The sequence below is a fragment of the Notamacropus eugenii genome, chromosome 1 (assembly GCF_028372415.1).
Source record: "Notamacropus eugenii isolate mMacEug1 chromosome 1, mMacEug1.pri_v2, whole genome shotgun sequence".
In the NCBI taxonomy this organism is placed as follows: Eukaryota; Metazoa; Chordata; class Mammalia; order Diprotodontia; family Macropodidae; genus Notamacropus; species Notamacropus eugenii.
Window position 1 is genome coordinate 2439387 of NC_092872.1, and position 26455 is coordinate 2465841.

The 26455-nt window shown below is 43.8% G+C and overlaps 1 protein-coding gene across 2 annotated transcripts; it reads right to left on the reverse strand.

The window, feature by feature from the left end:
* Positions 1-13066: 13066 nt before the first annotated feature.
* On the reverse strand, positions 13067-26122 carry ALAS1 (5'-aminolevulinate synthase 1). 2 transcript variants are annotated; one of them, XM_072650254.1, is made up of 11 exons: positions 25714-26122; positions 24198-24417; positions 20941-21165; positions 20181-20327; positions 19741-19963; positions 18503-18687; positions 17820-17999; positions 17356-17520; positions 15460-15728; positions 14162-14324; positions 13067-13504 (listed from the first exon to the last, which is right to left on the reverse strand). In XM_072650254.1, exons 2-11 carry the CDS (start codon positions 24394-24396, stop codon positions 13344-13346), a joined length of 1917 nt encoding a protein of 638 aa, XP_072506355.1. In that variant the 5' UTR covers positions 24397-24417; positions 25714-26122; the 3' UTR covers positions 13067-13343. The 2 variants fall into 2 exon arrangements, with proteins under 2 accessions (XP_072506355.1, XP_072506352.1); XM_072650251.1 differs by having other exon boundaries at positions 20181-20330; positions 25714-25865.
* Between the last annotated feature and the right edge of the window lie 333 nt (positions 26123-26455).

Sequence of the window (26455 nt, forward strand, 5' to 3'; positions counted from 1 at the left end):
CTTTGGGATACAGCCTTGGAAGTGGTATTGCTGGGTGACAATTTCTTTTTTAGAGGGGGGTTCTTTTCCACTGACAGACAGAGAAGGAAGATGATGGCTTATGGCTTATTTCAGTTGGAGAACTGTGACAGAGTTTTACTCACAGGGCAGCCCCTTGGGACAAGTAACACTTATAAAGGCAGCAGGATGGCTTAGGGACCTCCTGGAAGGCACTGTCATGGATAGACAAATGACACTTACTGAGTCCTGACTTTGCATCCAGCACTACGCTCCTCTTCTCACCTTTACCTGACTCTGAGATGTTTAAGAATCAAAGTGCGTGCGTGTGCGTGCGTGCGTGCGTGCGTGCGTGCGTGTGTGTGTGTGTGTGTGTGTGTGTATTTTGAGAAGGGGAGTCAGTCTCTCGGCCCATAGTTTCAGTAAGTGCGTCAAACATTTTGTTGGGACTGGAGACAGAGGACATCAGGAGGCCCATGGCTGGGTGCCTGGGAAGGGAGGGAGTAAGGAGTCCAAAACAGACCTCTAAGGACAATATTCTGGTGTCATAGTTTCACTAGTAAGGGGCCCTGTGTGAAAATTATACCCAGATCTAGGGAAGTATTAATTCACCTCTGGCAGGGGGTGAGGTGGAAAGAATCCTGGTTATTAGAGCATAGGATTTAGAATGAGAAAGGGCCCTCCAGCACGGCCTTTTTGCTTTACAGAAAAGGAAACTGAGGTCCAGAGAGAAGGCCACAGGTAACAAGTGGCAGGAAGAAGTCTGGGAATCTGTCTCCAATGCCAGCTCTAACTTTAGCTCTGAGGGACTCGGTCACACAGATTCCCCCTCCATTCCTACCCCTTCCAGGCCTCAGTCTCACCATCTGGTGGCAGATAAATAACTTTTACCCTGTCTGTTCCAGGTTGTTGTGGAGAGAGTGGACATGAAGAGAATGGACAGAACCTGGATGGCAGCATAGGAGGGTGCCCTGCCATGCTCCCAGGACACATGGGGACAGAAAGGACAAGGGCCTCTGAGTTCAAGTAGGAGGCTGAAACTGAAGAAACACAACAACGATGATCATTATGATCTAAGAAGCTCTAGATGTGTGGTCAGGAGAGCTGGGTTGGAATCCCAGCTCTGACACCCGCCGTGTGACCTAGAGCAAGTCACTTTACACGCTGAGTCTCAATTTTCACATCTGAAAAATGGGGGAGGGTGGGGCTCAGCAGTGTCTAAGGACCCTCCCAGCTCTGGAGAGGATGATCCAATTAGGATTCACTTTAGATGTCCCTCTGACTCATCAAGTGCTTCCCCTGGCTGATCTCATTTGATTCTCCTGGCATCTCTGGCGTAGCAAGTGCTCAGGTCTCCCAGAGAGGAGAATGGGATTTGGTCATGTTAAAAGTTGATAATTGAGAAAATTAGAACAGGAGTACTCCAAGTCCAGAGCGTAATTCAAACTGCCTTGTAAGGCAATTTCTCCCCAACCCCAGGCCTCTGGAGAGTCCTGGAATCCAGCAAAAGGAGAGGAGGAAAGCAAGGCCTTTTAAGAATCATATCTTGCCTGGCTGTGTTCCTGGGAGGGGCCGTAGCACTATCACCAGCCTCCAGGCTATAGGTCCATCTAGCTTTCATTTTTAAGGCCCTGTAGACATTTGCCAGGAGAGTCATATATGTGTCTCTGGAGACAGGCCTCAAAGCTGCCATGCAGCTGATTGGCACCAGGAAGGAAAGCACTGAATCTTGTAACATGTTCATATAAAAATACCGTCATGGATCCATGAGCCCGTCCTTCCGGGTGTCACCATCCTTCCTTGACGTGCCACAACTAGGTTCAGGAAGCCAGGCTGTGATCAGCATCTTCCTGGGAAAGAAGGGGAGAATTGGGGGTATAAGGGGGGGTGTTTCAGAGCTGGGGTGCCAAGACTGAATGGGCCCTGAGCTTCCTCAGTGATGAGGGGGATTCCAGGACCTGGGAGCTTGAGGGGAGACAAGTTCAGCACGTGAAGGCATGCTTCACAAATTCAGAAGCATGATTACAGGACTCCTGCCAGGCTTACAGCCCCAATCACAGCTTCTCCTTAATCCCCTGGTCTTCCCAGCTCTCGAGAAGAGTGCTGGATGCCTGCTTTAGACCCTCAGTGCATCAAGCATCTTTCTTAAAACCCCTATGTCCTCAGATTTGTGTTTGCCTAAGACAGAAGTGAGGATCCTGGGACCTCAAGGCCACATAGGTTCCCCACTCCTGGATGAGAGAAGAAACAGACCTGAATCTTGCCCTTGGGAAGACAGAGGAGAAGGGGAGTGCCCCACTCTTGAAAAGTTCACAGAGAAAGAAGAGACCAGGGTCCCACCCTCAGCAAACTCACAAATTTAGGGGAGACCAGGCTCCTCCCCAGGAAATGGAACAGGGCAGGAGAAGATTGAGACTAGAGTGTGTCACGAGCCTCCTGCGAGGATTCAAGTTGTGTGCCCACCGCCATCACTGCTTTTGACTTTCATAAGCCTTTCTCTTTTCCAAGCTTTCCCCACTGGCAGAGATGAACTCCACCCTCTCCAGTCCCCCCAGGAGGCCCTTTACCCACTGGGGCTGCTAATGAAGTCTCTTCCTAATCCTAGAGGAGGACTGTGTAATGAGTTATATAACCTACCACTATTGCCAACAGTGCAGCTCATGCCCCAGCTCCAGTTTCAGGGACATGATCCTGCCCTAGGCTCTGGGTCCATTTCTGACTGTCACTGGCCTTTCTTCTCCCCCTCCCCCATTCTTCATCCTAAAGTGCCACCCCTATCTCTGGCCAATGGGTCTTAAGCCTCCTTTCTCCTGAAGAAATAATGAGTGACCTCCCCCGTGAAACCTCTGGGACAGAGTTACCTTTTCTCCCGAAGTTGGCATGGAAATATATGAACAACTTCCGCTCTGTGTCTGCTATAGAATCTCAGGACATCAGAGCTGGGAGGAGCCTTAGAGACTAATTAGTCTAGTCTGCTCATTTTATAGATGAAGTGACTGAGGCCAAATGAGTGAGTCAGGGGTAGACCAGGTTCTCCTTCTCAGTCCAGGGAACTTTCTCACATACTGGACTCTGGGACCTGTCAGCTCTCCATCCCACCAGATGGACAGAATAAAAGACAAATAAAAGACTAAAGGTTGCTTCTATTTTATCTGGTCTTTCCTGATTTTACCAGTCCCTCTGCAGGAAGAAGCCCCAGGCAAGAAGAGCCAGTTCCCTGGTTATGGGTGAATGGTACTAAAAATATTTCTCTGGCCTTACTCACTGACTTCCTTGGCTACAGGATGTTGGTGGTGGAAGAACATTATGAGGCTAGAATTCTCCCTTTCTTGTGGTTTTGAGGAAGACTAGAGAAATCACCCAGCCAGGCAATCGTCCGTGGAATCTTTTGGGGATGGGCAGAGTGATGGAAGGAGAAAGGAAAAGGGGGCCAATTCCTGGTGCCTCTCGTATCGGTTAGAAAGCATTGCATCAAGTTTACATGGAAAGAATTACAAATCGAGTGTAACTGCAGTGGAATTTTCCTTACAGCAGTGTCCTAAAGTAACTTCTACTGTTGGTCTCTTTGCACGTTATCATTTCTTTGGGATCATAGAATTTAGACAGAGAGGGTCCCTAGAGATTATCCGCCCCAACCACTTCATTTTTACAGGTGAAAACTGAGGCACAGAGATGTTAAGTGACTGTATCCAAGGTCCTATAGGTAGCAAGTAGAAGAGCAGGGATTTAAATCCAGGTCTTCTGATTTCATATTTATTGTTCTCCTTACTATAACAGGTTTAATTCCTTTTCAGCTAGACATGGGCAATGGCCTTGACCCCTAAAGCCCAAGAGTGAGGCAGCCTATCTCTTTAAGCTGAAAGAGGTAGGGCATTTTCAGAGAGGCAATGGGGCTGTATGGCATTTTAGAAAATCCTTTGTGCCCCAGTTTGGGGAATTACTCGATTATTTTGGAAAACTGGCTGCAACGTGCATAGAATAGTGGTTTCTCTACCACTGACTCCTGGGGGAGGGTAGAGTTATGGCAAAAGATCTACACTCAGTCATATATTTTCTCAGTTCATAGATGATAATAATATGAGTTATTTATTATCCTGAAAAAAATTTGACGTTTAAAAGGGGACAAATGTTGGAGGAGCTGTGGAAAAACAAGCACGCCAGTATACTGTGGGTGGAGCTAGTCCAGAAAGCAATTAGAAACCACGGCCAAAAAACCACTAAACGGGCCCTGTTCTTTAACCCAGTCATACCTCTCCTGAGACCCAAAAGTCATACCTCAAAGAGATGGAAAGAAAAGGAAAAGGACCTAAAACCTCTTTGCACAAAAACATTTATAGCAGCTCTTTTTGGTAATAGCTCCAATCTAGAAACAAAGGAACTCACTGGGAATGGATAACTAAATAACGGTATCTATGAATGCAATGGAATATTAAATTGTACCATAAGAAATGATGAAAAGAATAACTTCAGAAGAAACTGGGAAGACTTCTGTGGATGGACGAGCACAGCTAGGAGAATAACTTGCACAAAGACAACAGCATTGTGAAAGAAAACAACGAGAAGTTTGAGAATTCTGGTCCAAACCACAATGCTGGAGGACCAAAGGTCAAGCTGCCGCTCATCTCCTGCCGGCGGTGATGAGTGAAACACAGAATGGCCAGCGTGGGACCTTCTCTTGCTTGAATGTATACATGTTATGAGGGTTGTATTTTATCTTTGTTAATTGGGGAGAGGGGAGGTGGGAGTGACAAATAATAAGTGTGCAGAATAAATAAATAATTGCATTAGTTAATAATTGAATGAGCAGCTAAATAAATGAAAGGATTCCCTATTTTAAATCAATCAATAACCATTTATTAGGTATCTCCTATGTGCCAGGCATGGGGATACAAAAAGAGGCAAAAGAAAGTCCCTGTCCTGAAGGAGCTCCCAATTTAATGGGGAAGACAACATGCAAACAAACAGATACAAAATAAGCTATGTACGGGATAAATAGGAAATAATTGATAAAGGAAAGGCACTGGAATTAAGAGAGGCTGGAAAAGGCTTCCTATAAAAGATGAGATTTTAGTTGGGATGGAAAGGAAGCCAGAAAAGTCAGAAGGAGAAGTTGAAGGGGGAGAGCCTTCCTGGCATGAGGGACAGCCAGAGAAAATGTCCAGAGTTGAGAGATGGAGCGTCTTGTTTTTGGCTGATCCAGGTGGCCAGTGTCACATGCTGGGGAGTCAGGGGTAAGGTGGTTGGCAAGGTAGGAGAGGGCTAAGTTGTGAAGGACTTTGAATGCCAAAGAGAGTATTTTGTATCTGATCCTGGAGGCTACAGGGAGTCCCTGGTGTTTATCGAGCATTTTAGGAACATCACTTTGCTGGCTGAATAGAGGACAGACTGGAGTGGGGAGAGACATGAGGGCAGTAGATCCACCAGCAGCTATCACAGCAGTCCAGATGTGAGCGATGAGGGTCTGTGCTACAGTGGCGGCAGTGTTGGAGGAGTAAAGGGGACATATATGTGAGATGTTACAGCAAAGGTCTTGGCAACATCTCAGACATGAGGGGTGAGGGATAGTGGGGAGTTAAGGATGACGCCTAGGTTTCCAGTCTGAGAGACTGGGAGGATAGTATTGCCCTCTACAGTAACAGGGAAGGTAGGGGAGGTGGAGGCATTAGGAGAAAGATAATGAGATCTGTTTAGGACGTACTGAGTTTCAGATGTCTACTGGACATCTAGTTTGAGACGTCTGAAATGCAGTTTGAGATTTGAGATTGGAGGTGGGCAGAGATAAAGGTTAAAATTTGGAAGTCACAGGACTTGGACTCAACTGATCCAGACCACAACTATTTGCACCCCCTAATACTGACCTTGGGCAAGACATTTTTTTGTCCTTGTGTTTAGTTCTTTCAGTCATGTCCAACTCTTTGTGATCTCATTTGGGGTTTTCTTGGCAAAGATACACATTACCCCCTCTCTGATCTTCAGTTTTCTCTTCTATGAAATGGGAGATTTGGTCTCTGCCTGTTGAGCAATATTGTTCTATGAGTCTACATGTGGAAGAAGAGGTACATGAGGCTTCTCAACTTCCTTGTACCTATTATTAAATTAAAAAAATTATTTATTATTGATACCTTTGGTTTTTTTTCCATCATAATCATTTCTAGATATAGTCTTACCTCCTTCCAACTCTTACTCATCAAGCCTCTCTTTGGTACAAAGATTAAAAAAGAAAAAAAAATCATTCAAACCAACCGACATTACCTGCATCTGACAGCCTAGCCAACATTTCATGCCCATCGACTCCATCTTTTGCACTGAAAACACTTTTTTTCCACCCTTCTTTAGCCCCAAACTGAGTCACTAGAATTATACACATTTCCTTTTGTCTGATTGTTGTTTCCAGGGATATCGTTGTGGTCCCCATGTAGGTTGTTTCCCAGGTTCTAGTTCACTGTGCATCAGTTCCTTTGCCTTTTTATGCTTTTAAAAATTCTCTGTATTTGTTCTTTCTTGGGGGAGGGGGCAGTATTTCCCCTACATTCAAGCGCTACTGTTTGTTTTATTATGGTTGAGTTGTTTCTCACTTTGTGACCCCATTTGGGGTTTTCTTGCAAAGATACTGGAGTGGTTTGTCATTTCCTTCTCCAGCTCATTTTACAGATGAGGGAACTGTGGCAAACAGAGTGAAGTGACTTGCCCAGGGTCACCCAGCTGGTAAGTATCTGAGGTGGGATTTGAACTCATGAAGAAGAATCTTTCCTGACTCCAGGCCCAGCACTCTTTCCACTGCATCACCTAGTTGTCCTATCATTTGTTTAGCCGTCCTTTAATGGCTTGGCAGCAGTTTTTGTATCTAGCTCTTCACCATCACAAAAAATGCTGCCATGCATATTTTGGTACATATATTAACTTCTTTTCTCTTTCACTTCATTGGATTAGATGCTTAATGGTGGGATCGATGAGTTTGGGGGGGAGGGGTACATTTTAATTACTTTCTTAAATCCAGATTGCTTTCCATAGTAGGTTGGACCAGTTCACAGTTCCACCAATGGGGGATGGGTATGGCTGACTTCTTGTAGTTTTTTCCAACATTGACTATTTCTATCTTTTGCCACCTTTTGCCAATTCTCCCTGCGGGAGGAGAAACCTCAGAGTCGTTTTGATTTTTTATTTCTCTTATTAGTGGTTTGGGACAATCTTTCATTTGTCTGTCAATTGTTTGCAATTCTTTTGAGAATTGTTTGGTTGTATCTTTGATCGCTTAAGATGTTGGGCAATCTCCCTTGCATTTAATTTCAGACGCACAGCTTCTGTTATGTTCTCAAGGTCCAAGGGATAGTAGGATTTAGAGCTAGGAGTGACCTTAGGTCAACTCCTCTATTTTATAGATGAGGAAATTGAGGGCTGGAGAGGGGAAGTAACTTAGCTAAGGTAAAAAAAAAAAAACCTAGTCAGTGGTAGAGCCAGATTTCAAGTCCATTTTTCTGACTAAATCCCATACTCTTTCCACTAGAACACAGTTTGGTAAAAGTGAAGAGACATGGAGTATAGAAAATATTACTTTACTGATAGCATAGTGGGTAGGGTTCAAGCATGGAGTCAGGAAGACTTAAGTTCAAATCTGGTCTTAGACACTTGCTAATTGTGACCCTGGGCAAGGAAATTTGCCTGCCTCAGTTTCCTCATCTGTAAAATGGGGATAATAATAGCACCTACCTCCTAGGAGTATTGTGAGACTCAAATAATAACTGCAAAATGGCTCAGTGTCTGGCATGTAGTGGGCATTATATAAATTTTAATTATTGTTATTATTAACAACGATGGTCATCATTATCATCTTCAGTTCCAAGTCCTTCATGAAGCTTTCTCTGATCATTGTCAGTACCAGGCATTTCTAGCTTCCATTTCAGGATTCCTACAAACTACTTTAGCACTTCTTTGCAACTACCTTGTATCATCGTTAAACTTTTTGGTTCTGCCTTATGTTCCCAACTAGACTTCAGCTCAGGGCAGGGAATGGGAGGGAAGGATCGATCTTATTCCTCACCATCTCTTCCCAGCATAGCTAACTAAGCATAAGACCCTCTCCATTGAATGGCAGAAGTTCCTGGATATATGTGAATGGGAATCTGCCCTTTCTGGAAAACAAAGTCTTTGGAAATGATATGTTCTCTCTCATAATCTTTCCTGTATTTGAATCTCAGTTTCTTCCTACTCAGAGCATGTGGGATTTGGTGGATGTGAATTAAGTTCAGCATTCTCTAAGGAGTAATTCCTTCTCATGGGGGGAAAGTAACCCCTGGCTGTAATTCCATTCTGTTTTCAGTGTGTTATGTACATGCCCAGAAGAGAATGGGACGGCGTTCTCTGCTCAAAAACACAAATGAAGATGTACAACTTGATGCAGGAGAGTCAGAATGTAGGCTAAGTTTTCCCTACAACTCATCCTTTAGCCCTAGGGATCCATTAAGTGATCCAAGTCCTTAGCTGTTCCTAGAAAACTCCCACAGTCTGTCAATTTTTAAAAATAGATTTGCTTGTTAAAGCTAGGATTCTCATTTTTATCTAAATATTATTTCTTTTCTTTCCTCTTTCTTTTCTGGAAGATAATCCTGGCTCACACTCTTCTCTTGCTTAAAATATATAGCATGTACTTTATCATAAGGAGTACTGAACTGGAAATTGGGAGACCTGTCCTAGTCTATCATGAGACTAATTGTACTATCAGTTCCTGTTACCTAATTCCCACTGGGTCGTTACTGTTTCGTGCCAATCCTTTAACTCCTCCCTGATAGACTCCCTGCTATACTTCCTTATTGCATATTATAAACTTTTCTTTTCTCAAGCCATCTACGTTATTCTCTACCCCTTTCCTCAGAGCAAAGGACTTAGCCTTATACTTTACCAAGAAATTGAGGTCATCTGTCACAAGCTCCTTCTTCTCAAGTCTATACTTAAAATATCCTTAGCATCCTCCCACTTGGCTCTCCTTGGCTTTCCATCCCTCTCATCTCCCATCCCTCTCCTCCTGTGCTTCCGTTTCTGAGGAATGGGTGGCCCTCTTCCTTGCCAAGGTCGATCCTTCTCCTTCCACTCTTAAAAATCCTATCCTTCCTGTGTCATTGATCATCCCTCCTTCTTCCTCATACTCACTCCCTTTATTACCTAGTTCCTTCTTTGCTAATTATAACCACGTCCAGATCTCCCCCATTGAAAAAAGATTAGGTTTCAATGAACCAAAATGTATTTTCTCTCTCTCCTGAACTCATTTCTATTTAAACAACAATAAACACCACTATTCCCTGTAACAATGACACGTAGTCAAGCAAAACTAATTACGCCACTGGCCAAGTCCAAATATTTATGTCCCAATTTACGCCCGAATCCCTCTCTTTCCTGTTACAAGGTGGGTAGCATGTTTCATCACATGTCGTATGGAATTGTGCAATGCATTTAGCAGAGAGCTCTTAAGTCTTTCCAAATTATTTGTTTCTACGATATTGTTGTATAAAATGCTCTCCTGGTTGTTTACTCTGCATCAGTTCATACAAGTCTTTCCAGGTTTTTGGAAACTGTCCCCCTTCATCATTTCTTATAACACAACAGTTTTCCATTAACATATCACATTAGTCACATTACTTATTAGCATTTCAAATGGTATTAATTCATGTAATTTATTCAGTCATTCCCCAATGAGTGGGCACCCCACTAGTTTTCTAGTTCTTTTCCCTTTTTGGGGGGGTAATCAATCATTTTATTAATCATGCTAATAATCTCTAATAAAAGTGGTCAGTGCTATTCTAGAATGCCAAAGACTTCCTCCTTTCTTAAAAAATAAAAACAATAACTTTTGACTTGACTCTACCATCCTCCAGAATTCTATTTCTCTCACAAACTAGTTCATCTCCATTTCATTTCCCCATTCCCTTCCTGTTCCCTTGCAATCTGTCTTCTAACCCCACATTTGACTGGGACTGACTTTCTAATTTATAAATACAGTGGCCACTTCTCAGTTCTCATCCTTCTTGACCTTGGTGGCTTTTGATACTGTCAACCACTCCTTCTCCCTGATATTCTGTACTCCCTAGATTTTTTGACAGTTTTTTCCCTTGGTTCTTCCTTTGGATTGCTGTTTCTTAGTCTCCTTTGCTCGATTTTAATCCTTGTCCCATCTTCAATGTGTGGAAATACTCAGGGTTCTGTCCTGGAGTACTCCTCTGTCTGTGATTCCATCAGCTTCCATTCATTTGATAATTATTTCTCTTCAAGTGATTCCCAAATCTGCACCTCCAAACTTGATCTTTCTGAACTTTATTTCCACATCATCACTGGTTTGTTGACCGTCTTGGTCTCACTTAACTTTTCCTCTAAACACACTCCTCTGCCTAACATCTTTATTGCTGGTGATGGAATTATCACCAGTTACTCATCCCCAGTCCCAACCTTTATTTTTTCCTCTCCTTTCCTCTTTCCATATCTAATCAGTCACCAAGTTTGGTGGATTCTACGTTCACAATCCTCCTCACCTCTATCACCTCTGTCCCACTCACAGCCACCACCCTAGATCAGGCCCACTTTCCCTCACCTAGATGATTGTGACAGCCTCCTAATTGGTTCCCCTAATCACTCAATCATCCTCTCTGGATGGGTCTGACCAGGTCACTCCCCCACTCAGAAAGCTCCCTATTGCTTCTAGGACAAAGCAGATTCTTCTATTTGGCATTTAAATCCCATCACGGTCTGGCTCCAGATTGTTTCAAACCATCAATCTAGCATTTGTTAAGCGCCTACTATGTGCTATGCACTGTGCCAGGCACTAGGATACAAGGGGGAAGGAGGGAATAAGCATTTATACAGTACCTACTATGTGCTAAATGCTCTCTAAATAATCTCATTTGATAAAAGAATGAAATAATGCTTACCACAAGACGCTTTTATCCTAATGGGGAAGATAGCAGGGACACACAGAAAAGTCCATACACAGAATAGCCACAAAGTAAAGAAATACAAAGCACTTTGGGAGCGAGGGCTCAGGAAAGGACTCCTCCACACTTTGATACCTGAACTGCCCTTGAGTCAGAGGCTGGGAGCGAGGGCTCAGGAAAGGACTCCTCCACACTTTGATACCTGAACTGCCCTTGAGTCAGAGGCGAGAAGGGACTGTGATCTGACCATGGGGGATAGCCAGCACAAAGACACAGTAGATGGAATACTGTGAGGAATGATGGGTAATTTGACTGGACTGGGCAGTGCAGGAGGGAGACTAATGTCCGATGGGGCTGGAAGGGCAGCTTGTAGCCAAGTTGTGAAGTGTTCTAAAAGCTAAACAGGAGAGTTGAATTTTGATTCTACGTGCAATGGGGAGCCCTCAGCATTTATTGAGTCCGATGTGCATTTAAAGATCACATTGGCCACAGTGTGCTGGACGGACTTTTGGCAGAGAGGCAAAAATCTAGCTGAGAGGTGATAAGGACCTGGGATACAGTGGTAGCTATTTTGAAATGAGAGAGGATAATGCTGTGCAGGTAGAAATGGTAAGCTATTTGGCGAACGACTGGATCCATGGAATAAAGAAGAGAGTGAGACAATGATTTCCTATTACCCTCCCTCAAGAACTCCACGTACCAGCCCAACTGACCCACTTGTGGATCCCCATACATGATACTTCTTCTCCCACACCTTTGCACTGACTCTCCCACAAAGCTCAGTCCATTTAAGGCTCACCTGGCATCCCCCAAAGCCATGATTTCTACCGACTTAATCTGTGTGTTTTGTTTTCCCTTCCCAGTAGAACACGAACTCCTTCAGGGCAGGAACTTGTCACTTCGGTTTTTTGCATTGTTTCCCAGGAGGCAGCACACATTTCCCAACTTGTTGCCTCCTCTGTAGTCACAGGGTTGAATTAGAGCAAGGGTTATTGTTTTGTGTCATGAACTCCTTGGGTGACTGTATAGATGCCTTCTCAAAATAAGGTTTTTAAATACATAAAGCACAAATATAGGATTAAGAAGGAAAATTACACTATGCCTGAGGAACCAGGAGGCTGGTGTTAGCCCTCTACAGTAACAGCTATATTGATACCGATCGAAATCAATATCCAAATCATGATTGAAAAAACCCAAGTTCACAGACCCTTGGGGAAGAACCCTAGATTTCTAAGCTTCTGTCTAGGAATGAAGCTTGTAGCTTTCTCTCCTGACAGTAAAGGGCTGAAGGTTTTGGGGATTTTGTCGGCAACTGCCAGGACAGGGTAGAACTATCGTACAGCAGGTACCCTTTGGCTAACATACACAGTAACAAAACATAGGAAGCAAGATTTTTGAAGGAAAAAAAGCCTGAAAGAAATCCACATAGAGAATTTCTGTAACAATGGGCTAAGCCAGGATGAATGTCAAGGCCTGTTTCCAGGGCAGGAGAGTGTGATACTGACTCCAGCGGTACCCTTGGCTGCCAGACTATCCAGAGTTCAAAGGACTGTTGTTAGGACAAACAGGAACAAGGCTAAAAGTTCCTGCTTTGAAGAGCAAGGGTCTTATAAGATCTGCACCAAGTGGAAAACTCCTCGTCACCTACTTGGACACAATCCCACTCTTTCCTACCTTCTAAATGTTGGTGCCTCTCAAGGGTTCTAATCGCCTCCTACCCCCAGATACTTAGGCTTTTGTTTCCTTTGATAAAATAAGCAGTCTGTCGAAAAGGCAGACAGTGTTTTAAAGGCCAGCCGAACACTCTTTAACTCAGTCACCTATTAACGCACACCTCCCTTCTATTTTGAGACATCCAAAGGGAGCTGAGGAACTACTGACAATGGTGACAATGGTGACAACAGATCCAAGGCTTCAGTCCCTGCCCCAGCTACAAGCTTAATGCCACATTCAGGAACATGCTTTAGGGGAATCTTTTAGCACAGTGTGAATATGAGAGCTCTCTGTACCATGACGGTCTCTTCAATGCAGCAGAAGGCAGTACATTTTGAGGGGAATGAACAAAGATCTAACTACTACTAATAATCATCCATCATCTTAATTATGTCTGAAGAAAATAGCCTTAAAGATTTGACTGGCTTCTGTAAACAGGGTCAGAAAAAGGTTGATTTTTATTATTAATTAGCAATAATACAGATAGATGGGAAAGACAAGTGGAAGAGAAAAAGGCCTAATTGATTAGTCTGTGCTATCACACCAAACACCCTCACGTTATAGAATCAGACCATGATGCTTTAATAGGAATTTATTTTCAGAACTATGTTTCTACTATGGATTAAAATTTAAGATAAGTTAATTCATATATAAAGACTATGGAGACGACACAGATGGGAGACTGGGGGACATCAGGTAGAGATATGGAGGGCGGATTCAGGCACTGACAGAAACCAGTTTGCTCATGCCCTGGAAGTAGGCTTTCTCTCTCTCACTCATGACTTCAAAGTGAAGGGGTCTCCTACAGAAGTTACACTCTGCCGAGGAGTGAGGCTTCAGGTCCAGCCCAACACATTTCCAAGTATCCAGCAGGTTCTCTGTGAAGGAGGAAACATTCAGAATAAATGCTTAAAAATTCTCTAAAACCAAATCCAATTCCCTTGATGAAAGGTTCTTTTAAACCTTGAAGCTGAGATTTAGGCTGAACTCAGTTAAACCTATACAAGCATATAAAAATCCAACTCTACTAGACATTTGAAACGTTCATGGCAGAGATGGCTTGCAGTTAAAAACATAGCAGTCCACACTTCAGGTGGCTGACTATGTTGAGGACCAATTCATCACTAGGTAAATGTGGCACAACCACTGTATCCGCCAAGCTTGGTACATACAAGAGGTGCTCAAAGTTAGGGACTAGGAGGAAAGGGGAACAAAACAGCAGAGATCCATGGAGAGCCTTTAAAAAATTCATGGAAACACACCAGAAGTAATTTAACTGTAAAGAGGCAGACAGGGGGAGGGCCTGGACCTGACTTTTCCCTGGATTAGGGCATTACTCAATCACTGCAGGCTGGGACTTCTCTGCCACTTGTGGTCTTACGAGCTGCCAAAGACAAGGAGAAGGGCAACTACTTGCCCAGTCTGTGTCTGAGGCAGGCCGTCTGCCCAGGGCATCCTGGTTCTGAGGCCGGCATGCTATTCATCATACCACACTGCCTCTCCAAACACGCACAGAAGGAGATCTGCATACTCACTCAGGAAATAGTTCATCATCTGAGGGGTGTGATGAGGGGTCGGTGCAATGCGGAGTAGCTCTTCTCCCCGGGGGACCGTGGGGTAGTTGATGGCTTGGACATAGATGTTATGTTTGCTCATGAGTTCATCACAGATCTCTGTATTTTTAGCAGCATCTGCCACCTGGATTTTATGACAAGGAGTCTGGATTAAGTCTGTGTCTCACTTGGGGCACATGGACACAAAAAGAGCTGCCTCCAGAATGAGAAGCTCCCAATCCCCATCAAAGTCAGAGCTCACTGATCTAAGTGTACCCAGTCGTGAAACACTGGGATACAGCAGTCACAGAGCATGAGAGCTTTCAGTAATAGAGGAAAGGAAAAAGTTTGCTCCGACTTCTCAGTTTGAAAGAATCATAATTTTCATGGAAATGTAGGAAGAATTACGTGCAGAGCCTGGCACAAAGTAGGGCTTAATAAATGCTTGCACCTGTATGCAACCAAACTGTTTACCATCTTAGAGAGACGGACGTGAGGGAAGGAGAAAATGTGGAACTCAAAATTTAAAAAAAATGTTAAAATTTGTCTTTACATGTAATTGGAAAAAATAAAATACTATTTAAAAAGTGCTTGCACTGCCCGCCTCCCAGAATTACTGTGAGAAGGGTTTTGTAAATCACAGAGTACTACATAAGCGTCAACTGTAGACTTCTTGTACCCATTACGTGAGATTTAAGAATGTTCCCACTGTTTTGGTCAACCCACTGAGCAGGCCTTCAAGCAGGTATGTGTTGATGTCACTGGGAATCAGTTTCCACAACAGGGAATGTTACTCACTGCCCTGTTGGCCAAAACACACTGAGGCACAACGCTCTTCACAACAGGAGCATGTGCTGATCGCTCTTCACATACGGAGACTTCTACAATGGTTTACAACTGTTGCAACAGCTGACTCCAAACCAACATAGAACAGGGCAGACCTACTGAGAAGTAAATTCAGCCCCAAACTGGCCAAGCTCAACCTTCCAGAACTCTTAGGACCCAGCCATGTCCATACTCCTAAGCATCGGCCCTCTTAAGAGGATAAGCCCTTTGGGCCCAGGACTCTTATTTTCATGGTAAAGTCATTCTTATCTTACTCTTGCCAAGCAATGTGGCAGACAGGCGGCAGCAGCAGCAGCAGTGGTGGTGGTGGTGGTAGAAGCTGTCTGCTACCTTACACTGTAGCCAGCCTAAGGATGACATTCAAGTGTCTGGCGCTGGACTGTCTAGCAGGGGTATTTTCCAAAGCACAATTCTACAGGTCAAGCTGTTATTACCCGGATTGGAATGATGTGGCTGGGGCAGTGAACCACAGGGAGCCCGGCGTCCATTAGCATCTGTCTCATAAGTTTGACATTGCGCTGGTGCTGTCGGCGAAGGGCTCGGCCTTCAGCGCTCTTTAAGATGCGGACTGATTCGAGGGCACCCGCCAGAAGCATTGGGGGGAGGGAAGTTGTGAAAATGAAGCCAGCTGCGTAGGATCGCACAGTATCTATCAAAGAACCGGTGCTGGCAATGTAGCCCCCAACACAACCAAAGGCTTTGCCTGAAGGAAAAAGCACAACGGGGTCAGCCACGAGTTCTCCAAACTCATACACATTAACTTGTCTCTTTCCATCCTCACCATCTCTCTGAAGTTCAGCTGATACCAACATCAAGTACAGTATTGCCTGACTCAGCCTTTGGACCCAGTGTCTCAAAGTACAATTTCACGTCTGACCTTGAGTCAAACAGATTCGTATGATTCTATGCACTCCAAAGCAAAGTTCTTTGTCTCCCAGTGCCTCATCCTCAGAGGCTTCCAGGGTTCGTCTCTTCCAACCTTCACCCCAACAAGAATTTCCCCTACAAAAGCACATCTGATGGATGCAATAAAACCCCAGGAAAGGAGGCACCTACCACTGTCAGGCCTAAATCTGCCTTCTTGCAACTCCCACTCAGTGGTCCTGGTTCTGCCTTCTGGGGCTGCTTCTGACGGCCTCCCTACCAGCGATCACTGGGCATGAAGCTCTCTCTCCTGCCTGCCTGGGAGGGGGTCGGGCCCCAGGGAATATTTCCTGTGTTCTCTATTGAATGTGCTTTTCAAAGCAGCTTATTTTCAGTGTTCCCAGAACACAAATGTCTCAATTTGAGCCAAGATGCCCGTCTTACAACCTCATTATTTCATTATGCTTAAGGTGAGAACCAGATAAGAGCATTAACTGTTTTAGTTTGCAGTTTTCATTTAATATCCTCTAGAAATACAAAGCTGTGATGATGAAGGTTTGCCAGATAAATGAAATATATCAATTAAAGCAGGCTTGTGAAGTCTGATTTATATCCAGACTTGTTCTTCAGTTCTCATTAAATCTCTTTGTATAACCTGTATCTCAGGTTTCAGGATTAGGTACATTCCCACTTCATCTAGCAGAGTCCTAACGTCTTAACGTAATAACATTGAGTCCTGTAATTAACATGCTTACTTAAAATCTCGGCAGTTACAAAGTTGGCAGTAGCTTACACAATGGAGAATTCTCAACTGTGTTCACGAGCACTCCCTTCCCTACGCACTTTGACACCAACTGAGATCAAGAAGTAGCATTCTGATCAGTGCCCCAGTGAAGAAACAGAGTCAGGAAATTCTCACGGGAAAGCCCTTGTCCTCAGAACAAGGGGGCCATTCTTGTCTGTTAAGTACCCCAATATACTTTACGCTCCCCACCCCAAGGGCACTGGTCCTCTTCGATGCAATGGTAACCTACAAACTGAGTATTTTAATCCTCTGCTCCTTGGAGCTCATCAAATTCACTGCTTCTTTTACATTGTATTCTGTGTGCTTTTTAATTTCGGTTTTTATGGTATGTGTCCCTAGGTAAAAGGCCCAACTTAAAAAAAATTAAAATACTTTAGCATGTCATGAGCACTTGCATTTGATTTTCTCTGAGCAGACTTACCAGTTCCATTCATCACTGAACTCAACTCAATATGAATAATCACTGACTACGTGTAAGTGAGGCACTATGCTAGAGTACAGACACAGAAACTGTCCTGACCTTCTTAGTGCTTACAATGAGCTGACACTAAAATCTTCTCTATAAACTGGTTAATAATGAATACACTAGCTTATTCTTTTGTATTACTAAGATGACAGAATTTTCCCTTTGAATAGCATTCCAGAAAACACACATACATACCAAGGGTTCCAGAAATGATATCCATTTTGTGCATGACTCCATCACGATCACCTATCCCACCTCCTCGAGCACCATATAACCCCACAGCATGGACTTCATCCACAAAGGTAATTGCCCCATATTCATGGGCCACATCACACAGCTCTTCCAATGGACATACCGCTCCTAGGCACATAGCAAGCAATATTTTATAGAGCATACCAAAAGAATCTCATGAAAAATAAGTCTGACATGGGGTAAATAAAGCAAAGTTAAGTCCCAAAACACAGGCAGCCCTATGATTTCTAAATCCTAGTTAAATGCCTGGGCAGAAAACCCTCAAGGCAAACTGCAAAGTCCTGGTAGAAAATGAGAAAGAAACCTCAAAGCCAAAGCCTAATTGTCAACAATCTGCTCCTCATTCAGTAGAGCACATTAAAGATTTCAGCATACGGTCTTTACATACAAATACCGAAAGGACTCACCATCCATTGAGTGAACAGTTTCAAATGCAACAATCTTAGGGACCGACGGGTCTGACTTCTTGAGCAGCTCTCGGAGGTGGCTTACATCATTATGGCGAAATATATACTTTGGCACTCTGCTGTTACGAATTCCTTGGATCATGGAAGCGTGGTTCCCAGAATCAGAATAAATTTCACAGCCTGATATGACAAAACATTTATTGACATGTATTTCAAATTTATTTCTTAAATGGTAAGAGGAACTAATTGTGCAATGAAAACACTCTCCACATTATTTGACAAAAAACTTAATGTTTGATGGGTTTTCTTTCACATGTTCTTCCTTATGTGATAAGTAAATATCAGCTAACACCAAAAAAATGATTTATTTTGGAGACTATCCAAAATAACCGAAGCAATTACTCTAAACTTAAACTCAATACAAAAAAAAAATCTCATTTTAAAATGACTTTCTGGAAGTTATCAAAACAGTTCTCAAAGCAAACAAGTAAGGTTTACAGAACATAGCCAAGACAACAGAATTGTTATAAGTTTGTCTTCAACTAGGCTCTAATTCTAATATGCAGCCTGAAACTTTCTGAGTTAGTCCCTCACAACATGGTGTTATAAAGTGTTACCTGGATTTTAATTTCCACTATGCAACCTACCAAACAATAGGCCATCCAATACAATGAATTCTTTACCTGGCATCATCTTGGCCAAGGTGAAGAGGGTGGAGTCGTTAGCGACAAAGCAGGATGAAAACAGCAAGGCTGCATCTTTCCCGTGGAGGTCGGCCAATTCTCGTTCCAAATCAACGTGAAATTTACTAGTTCCAGAAATATTTCTAGTACCACCTGCTCCTGCACCATGCTGTTTTAATGTTTCCCTGTGATATGTATATGAAAGAAGATATTCTTCTAAGAACAAACTTCCTCCAGAGGTTATCCACACAACAAAATGGAAGTGTTAGCTTAAGGATTAACTAAAAAATTCTTTCCCAGAAGCACACTTCTTTTCAAAGCATGCTCAAATCCACAAACTGAAATGCAAAGGGTAGAGTGTGCTTTGTGGTTAAATAAAGCCCTCTGAAATTTAACCATATGATTTTATAAGCCCACTCTCATGATAAACTACTTTATATAAGATCACAGATGTAGAGCTGGAAGGAGTCTTAGGGGCCAGCTAGTGCAAAGGACTCCTTTTCAAGATGAGGAACTGAGGCTGAAAGGAGTTAAGGGACTTGTCCTTAGTTACTAAGCTGGGAAGCATCTCAGGTGCTTACCTTGAAGTCAGGTAGCACATACTGAATTCAGTTTCCCCAGTAGTAGTGATGGTTGATTTGTGATCAAGACGATATGTTTGCAACACAAACTCGAGTAAAGGGGACCATTTAATGGTCTGACTGAGAGATTAGGACCATCCACCTGGGCTCACTCTAACATGGTATTCCAAACAGCTAGGCTGACCTGACTACGCTTCACAAGCTGCCCCACAAACAGATTCTTGCCTATTTATTTATGATATTGTGACCAAAAGTCCATCACATAAAATGGTTAATTTTTACTATAGCTATTCTGCTCAATAGAAGTCCAAGAATATATACTTCTCAATATATATTGTCAAAATACAGAACTTAGTTAAAAATTAAATCAAATTTTGCAACTGTGCAGGCCTCTACAATGGCAAATGATGCCGCCTGCAACAGTTTATAGATCTTAATGTTTACTTACGCTACAATAACTATGTAAATGTGAGTGTATGGGCAAACAGATTTTTAAAATGTATTTACGACTATGCACCACATATACCATCTAGTTATTGGCTCAGAATACATCTCACAGGTTTTAAATAAAAGATCAAATCCCAAATGCCCAACGTCTCTCTAAGAGGGCGCTACTACTGTCTACTGGAATGAATGCTCCTTACACGGTCTACTTACATCACTGCCCCACACACCCGAGGATGACGACTCATTCCTAGGTAGTCATTGCTACACCAGACAGACACCTGCTTTTTAGTAACCAGAGAATCTGTGTAGTCATCCGCCATTGGGAACACATGTGCCTTCCGGTTCACAGTTTTAAACACTCGGTAAGTATGATCACTTTTTTTCTCATCAATTTTTTTCTCAAAGAAACGATCATACTGAAAAGTGGAAACAGCTAAAAATGAAAAGAGAAAGCTGTTTTATTCCTAAATTATGCAATGATTAACAGCACCTGTTGATATAAGCAACTTTGGACTTTTAGGTCTTAACAGTCTGCAAATTCTTTGATTGGTGACTTTAGGAGCCAATTTAGGTTCCAGACAAACTACAAAACTGCGAAAGTAAAGCTTTACGAAAACAAGTTTCAGTGGGGGTTGTTTTCTCAAACTCACATTTTGGCAAATTGTCCTGAAGGAGATGGGACACCCTTTCCGGCCTTTGCTTTTGCATGAGGTCCTGAAAGTTCTTTAGCAAACCATGCGGGTCTTCTCCACCGGGCTTGAGATGAACCACAGCAGGATTAGCTGGAGTCTGAGCAGCTTCTTCCCAAGAAGGAAAACGACAAAATAAAACGAGTTTAACGTGAAATCCTCTGTTTACACCAAGCACCTCTGAAGTGCAAAAGCTTCTAGTACAGAATGCCAGGCAAGGTCGGATCATCACAGCGTTCTTAAGGTTCTGTTACTTTCTTATCTACATGCTCTTCTCACAGTAATCTTCCTCGAAGCTGGAAGCACAAGGCACCAGGAATTTTCCTTTCTCGTGCAACAACTCCAAGTTTCTTCATGTAATTGAGGTCAGATGTAGACAGCCTGTTGGCTGAAGCTTTCTGATGCCTCTAAATGTTCATCCCACCCCGCGACCACAATCAACCAGAAGTCACCCTGCTGTCCAGTACGGCCCACCATCAACGTTCATCTGGCTGGGGGCTGAGGACAAGAGCTATAGCAAAATACTGTAAATTGCTGTGAATGTCAACAGCCCCTCCAAGCTCCCACATTTCTTAATGGAACCCACCGGCTAAAGTCACGATGCCCTTCCTTCCAGTCTTCCAAAAGAGGCATCTGAAACATATTTATCAAGCTAATAAAGTCTTCAGGTTCAAATGAAAAAGTCACAAGAAAAATGAATCCTGCTTAATGGTTTGCTCACCTTTCCTCACAGCCTGCATTTCCTGCACATCCTCTTGCAGCTCTAAACTGGCCTTCCGGAAGACATTGCTGGTTCCTTGGTTCATCTGAGCCGCTAGGAAGGGGCATTTACTGGCAGTTCCCTGGCTCGTGGCAGAGGTTGGATGGCCAGAGGGAAGCTGGGATCCACCGGGTGTCTGCTGAGAATCATCAGCATGCTGGACCACAGTTTTGGAAACTTTGTCCTCTGGAAAAAGACAGAGAAACTGAAGAATCGAACTGACTACACAAACCAATTTTTTTGTGTCAGTACTTCATGATTCTTACCTGTACTTAATCTGTACTATGACCCCGATATAGCTAAAATTTTGTACTATCAGTGACTCACTAAAAACATCTAGTACATCAACCAGAAAATGGCTAAACAAACTGTGGTATGCAAAAAATATAATGGAATAATAGTGCACCATAAAAAGCAATGGGTATGAAGAAAACAGTGATTATGAAGAGTATGTGTAGGGAGTCTTATATGAACGGATGCAAAGTGGAATAAATAGCACTGGGAAAACAACACACAAAGTGACTGCGACACTGAAAACAGAAAGAAAAAACCTCAACACTTATTAGGACGACCAATCTCGGCCTGTTTATGTACATATGTTAAGAAAAGATGCATTTCCCCATCTCTTCTTGGCAGATGTGGAACACTGAGCAAATATATCAAACCTGCCCAATGTGCTGATTGGTTTGCTGGACTACCTTCCTTCTCCACCCCACCCCTCCTTTTATTTATTTCTTTTTTAAACAGGGGATGATCCTCTAGTAAGTAAGGAGAGAGAGATATATCTGGAAATGATGAAGACATAAAAACACAAAATATGTATTTATCTAAGAGAATAACACACTTATGCTTTTTTAGTTTTTAGTCCTGTTACACAAAATGTTTTACAAAAATAAACTTTATAATTCCATTTGAATATTCACTTAAGTTTCCCAATTCAATAAAAGGCAACCACAGGTGAGTATAAATATAACAAAAACATAAAACAGAATATCTACTTTACTATCACCTCCTAAAACAGTTCATAATTTTCTTCACTCTACTGGTATAAAAAATTGATGACATCTATATATCACACTGAATGTGATCTCCAGTTAAAAGTTATCCTCACTGTATGTACATAAATTAGATCCTGATGAATTTTAAGCAGTCAAATAATGTTATACTACAAAGATCCAGGAGGAAATTAAACATTTCTTATTTGTAAGTCCCTGTGGATGACCATTTATCAGAAAACACAATTATTAGAATTTCCTATCAATCCTCCTATAAGTTTGAGTGTGCCTAAGTTAAACTGCCTAAAGGAAGAGGGTACTTTTTATGATGGGATAAAAAAATAAAAATGTCAATCTTACATGCCTTAATTGCAAAAAATTTCATTTTAAGAAAGAATAACCATTTTGCAATTTATTCAAAACCTGTTCTGATCTGAAGTGTTCCAAAAATGTATACAGCATTGTTGCTAGAATAGTTGAAGAAAATTTTAAAAAAAGGAGCAGACCCAGGAAAACTTTGTACACAGCAACAACCACAGTGTGCGAAGAATTTTTCTGGCAGACTTAGCACTTCATTGCAATGCAAGGACTTAAGCAATTTCCAATGGACTCCTGAGGCAAAACGTCTTCTACATCCAGAGAAAGAACCATGGAATCCGATTGCAGAATGAAGCAGACCATTTTCTTCTGTATTATGATTTTGTTTTATGGTTTCTCTCATTCATTTTAATTCTTCTATGCAACATGTATTTAATAGGAATGTACGTGTAGAGCCTATATAAGACTATACGCCGTCTCAGGGAGGGAGGGGGGAGGGAGGGGGGAATGAAGAGGGAGGGGAAAAAACCTAAAATATAGTTTACAAAGTGCTTTAAAAAAAAGTTAAAAAAAAAAAAAAAGATGGAAGTGAGTCAGAATCACCCGCCCTCCCGTCTACTAGTAGTGAACTAGTCATTTATGAGACCACACTCTTATGAAAGGTTAAAAATTCATTTGAATCACTTCAGGAACTGATTAAGTGATATATCCCAATAGCCTTTTGTTTTCATTTCGTTCCTGAATATAAATTCAAAGTAATTAATCTTAAGCAATCATGAGTTTGTGACTTGGATTATTTCCAATCTTGATCTTGTCCAAAAGTGTTTAACAGAGCTCACTTGGGGGTATATCCACTTCAGTAATTAAAACTTTTTCAAAGTTTCCTTCCTGTTGATATAAGAAATTATCACCTTAGAACCTGATCTGCACAAAGAGACCTCTGGTCTCATTGAAAGGATAAACTGCTTCATAGAACTAACCAAGAAACAGAACAAAAAAGATCCTAAGATTTTTACTAAATGAAGTTCAACTGAAATTCACATTCAGGAAATAACATTTATAAACAAGTTTTATAGTTCACAAGCACTACCTATGTTCTCATTTCAGTGCTCTGAAGGAACACGCTGCCTTCAAACAGTTGGCTGGTAACTGTGTTTCTAATGTGAATGACCTCCCTTTCCCCTTGAACAAATTAGATCACCTTTCCTTCTAGAAATGTTCTTCCTCACTGATGCTGGAACACCCCAATGAGTCACAGCCTCGCCTTTCCTACAGTTTGTGGAAAGTGTTTCACTATTGTTTTTCTTTCCCAACTTCAGGCTAGGAAGGAATTTCAAGTTTATGTCAGCACAGATGACTACAGTAACTGATGGCAAATTAAAAAAAAAGAACAGTCTACAAACATTATCACATTTTCCCCCTAAAGGATTCCACATAAAAGTCCTCACTGTGGGTATACAACTAGGAAACCCCTGGAATGTATAGACTTTAGGGGACTAGAAATGGACCTGAAAAGAGGTTCCCAACCTCTCCTAACAACTGCCAGGCCAATATAAAAATTACAGTTGCTTTTCCTTTTTCAGAAATAAAATGAAACGAAGGTGGATGAAACAGGGGGGGGAACAAATAAAAATCATGAAAGAAACTTCACACTCAGAACTGCAATTTACAAAGCTAAATGACGACAAACTTGGTAAATGTAAAAAAAATGTTGTAATTGAACATTAAAACTTAGCATTTAGTGTCCCACGATAATGAAGCGTCTTCTAAGACACAAATGCCTAAAGATTATGAATAAAAAGCACAGCATGTAACAAGGGAAACGTTAAAACTGCTCTGGGTTTAGTCAAAGATGGGGACACAGTAATAGTTCCATGATGATGAAATAAATAAACGAATACTCACTCTCACTGGCTGGAGGTGTTTCCTTAACTTGCTGGAAGTGAGTTGGTGAACTGGTCATAGCCCGAGAAGCAGGTTTGGATCCAAATTCCATCATTTTGGGGCAATTCTGGGCGTAGAAGAGCAGAGATTTGCCAGCCTTCTGGAGAAAGGTTTGGGGTACTCTTGACAAGAATGGGCAGCGACGAACAATGGTCTCCATTTTGAGGGAAAGGACAGGATCCTGTAAAACCATTGGCTGTGAATACCACTTCCTCCACCACCACCACCACCACCACCACCAGCGCCGTTGCCACCGACAGGTATCAATAAGCTTGGAATAATGTTAGACCATCCCCTAGGACCTTTCCTTCCAAGCCCAAAGGACCAGGTATCCACTGCAACCTAGAACTGAGCAGCACTGACATATAAAGAGAAACTATGTTGCAGGAAAGTGTTCAAATGTAACAAGTCTGAGGCTGTCCCACTCTGGCACAGCCTAGCAAGGCACACGATCAGCCCCGATGGTAAATGGACAAGCATAAATCAAGAAACTCTTTGCAAAGTCTGGTACTTTCAGAAATGGCTGGGGGGACAGAAAGACCACAGAATGGCTGGACCATTACTGATAGGGAGAAGGTCCTCTCACGGCGCCCCCACAGCCCCTAAGGGAAGAGCCCGGGCTGCAGTCCTTGCGGAAGGGGCTTTCCTGGTGCCCCCAGGGCCTGCCAGGCCAATGTGGTTGGGAATGGCATTGCCTCCCCCTGGCCCACGAGCAGTGGGGGGCATCATTCTGGGTTCCCTAGGTGGAACCCATGAAAGACAGTAACTGGGAGTCTTGGGAATGGGATGGGAAATAAATGGGCCATCTATGGGGGGCCAAGGTCTGGGGATGAGGGCAGAGGGGGGTTGGGGTGGGGTTAAGTGGGAGTCCCAGGGAGGGGAGATCCAAGAGTGGGGGCACAGGGCTGATGGGAAGAGAAGACCAGGGGGTCCTGGAGGAAAGGCCCGGCCCAAGTGATGCCGCTCCAGTGTCACCCCAAGGGAGGAAACCCGAGGAGGGGAGGGGGCACTAGCGAGGAAGGGGATGAAGGGGCGGGTCAGAGCGGGCCTTAAAGGGGGAGGGGAGAGGAGAGGAGAGGGGGCGCAGGGACCAGTGAGAGCCCTGGGGCAGGGAAGCTGGACCACGGGAGCTCTGGGGCGATCCAAGGTGGTGCTGGGGGGGCATTATCGTGGGGGAGGGCGGTGGGACACGGATAACCAGAGGGAGTGGGGGAAGGGCAGGATCACGGGGAGGGGGGAGAATAAGCAGCGGAACACGGATAAAAGGGGGTCCTGGGCAGGGTCTGGGGGAGGCGGTAGAATACGGATAATCGAGGGTCCTGGGGAGGGCAGGGACCACGGATAAGGGGAAATCTCGGCGAAGGGCGGCAGGGGAACACGGATAATCGGGGGCTCTGAGCACGGTCCGAAGGAGGGAGGATCGGGGGGCAGTTCTGTGGCGGGGCAGGCTCCGAGGGGAGGTCGCTCCGGCCCTCACCTGAACAGAACCGAGGAGGTGGCGGCTACGGCGAGGCTGGGACCTGCTGGCCGGAGCGACTAAGGTCACAATTCTGCTTTCTGGCTGGAGAAGGCGTTTAAGGCCGCCCAAGCCTCTCAAGTTATAGAGAGCGAAGGCCCAGCGCGCAGGCGCAGCTCGGCCTTTTTTTTTTTTTTTTTTCTTCCCGTCGCACTACTCGGCCCCCTCCTTACGCACTCCTTCCGGCGCAGACGCAATTCAGCCCCCGCCGCTCACGGCGTCACGTGCCCGCTCACGGCGTCACGTGCCCCGTCCAGCGCTCGCCCTCCCCCCTCTCCTGAACGCGCTCGCAGCGCTCCGCGAGGCCGGGTGGGAACGAGGCTGGAGGATTTAACCCTTCGGCTCCCAACCCGCGGGGCCAGGCCAGAGCCCCCTAGGGGCCTGGGGTCGCCTCACAGCCTGTTCCCCCTCGCGGCCCCTTCGCTGTCCCTGCCTCGGACGAATGCTGAGCGCCACGTCCGTCCTTCCCTCCGGACAGGGTCCTCCACGGGGTTTTGGAGAGTGGCACGGAGAAGGCCGTGGAACTGAACAATTGAATTAGATTTTACAGATGGGGAAACTAAGGTTGAGAGAAGGGAAATATATGGGGAGGATAACTGGGTGAGCAGAGGGGCTGGCGTAGACAGGCCTCCCTCTGATCAGGCAGTTAGTGCGCATGCTCGTCCCTCGGTGCCGAAGGCCGTGACGTCAGAGGAGCAATGAC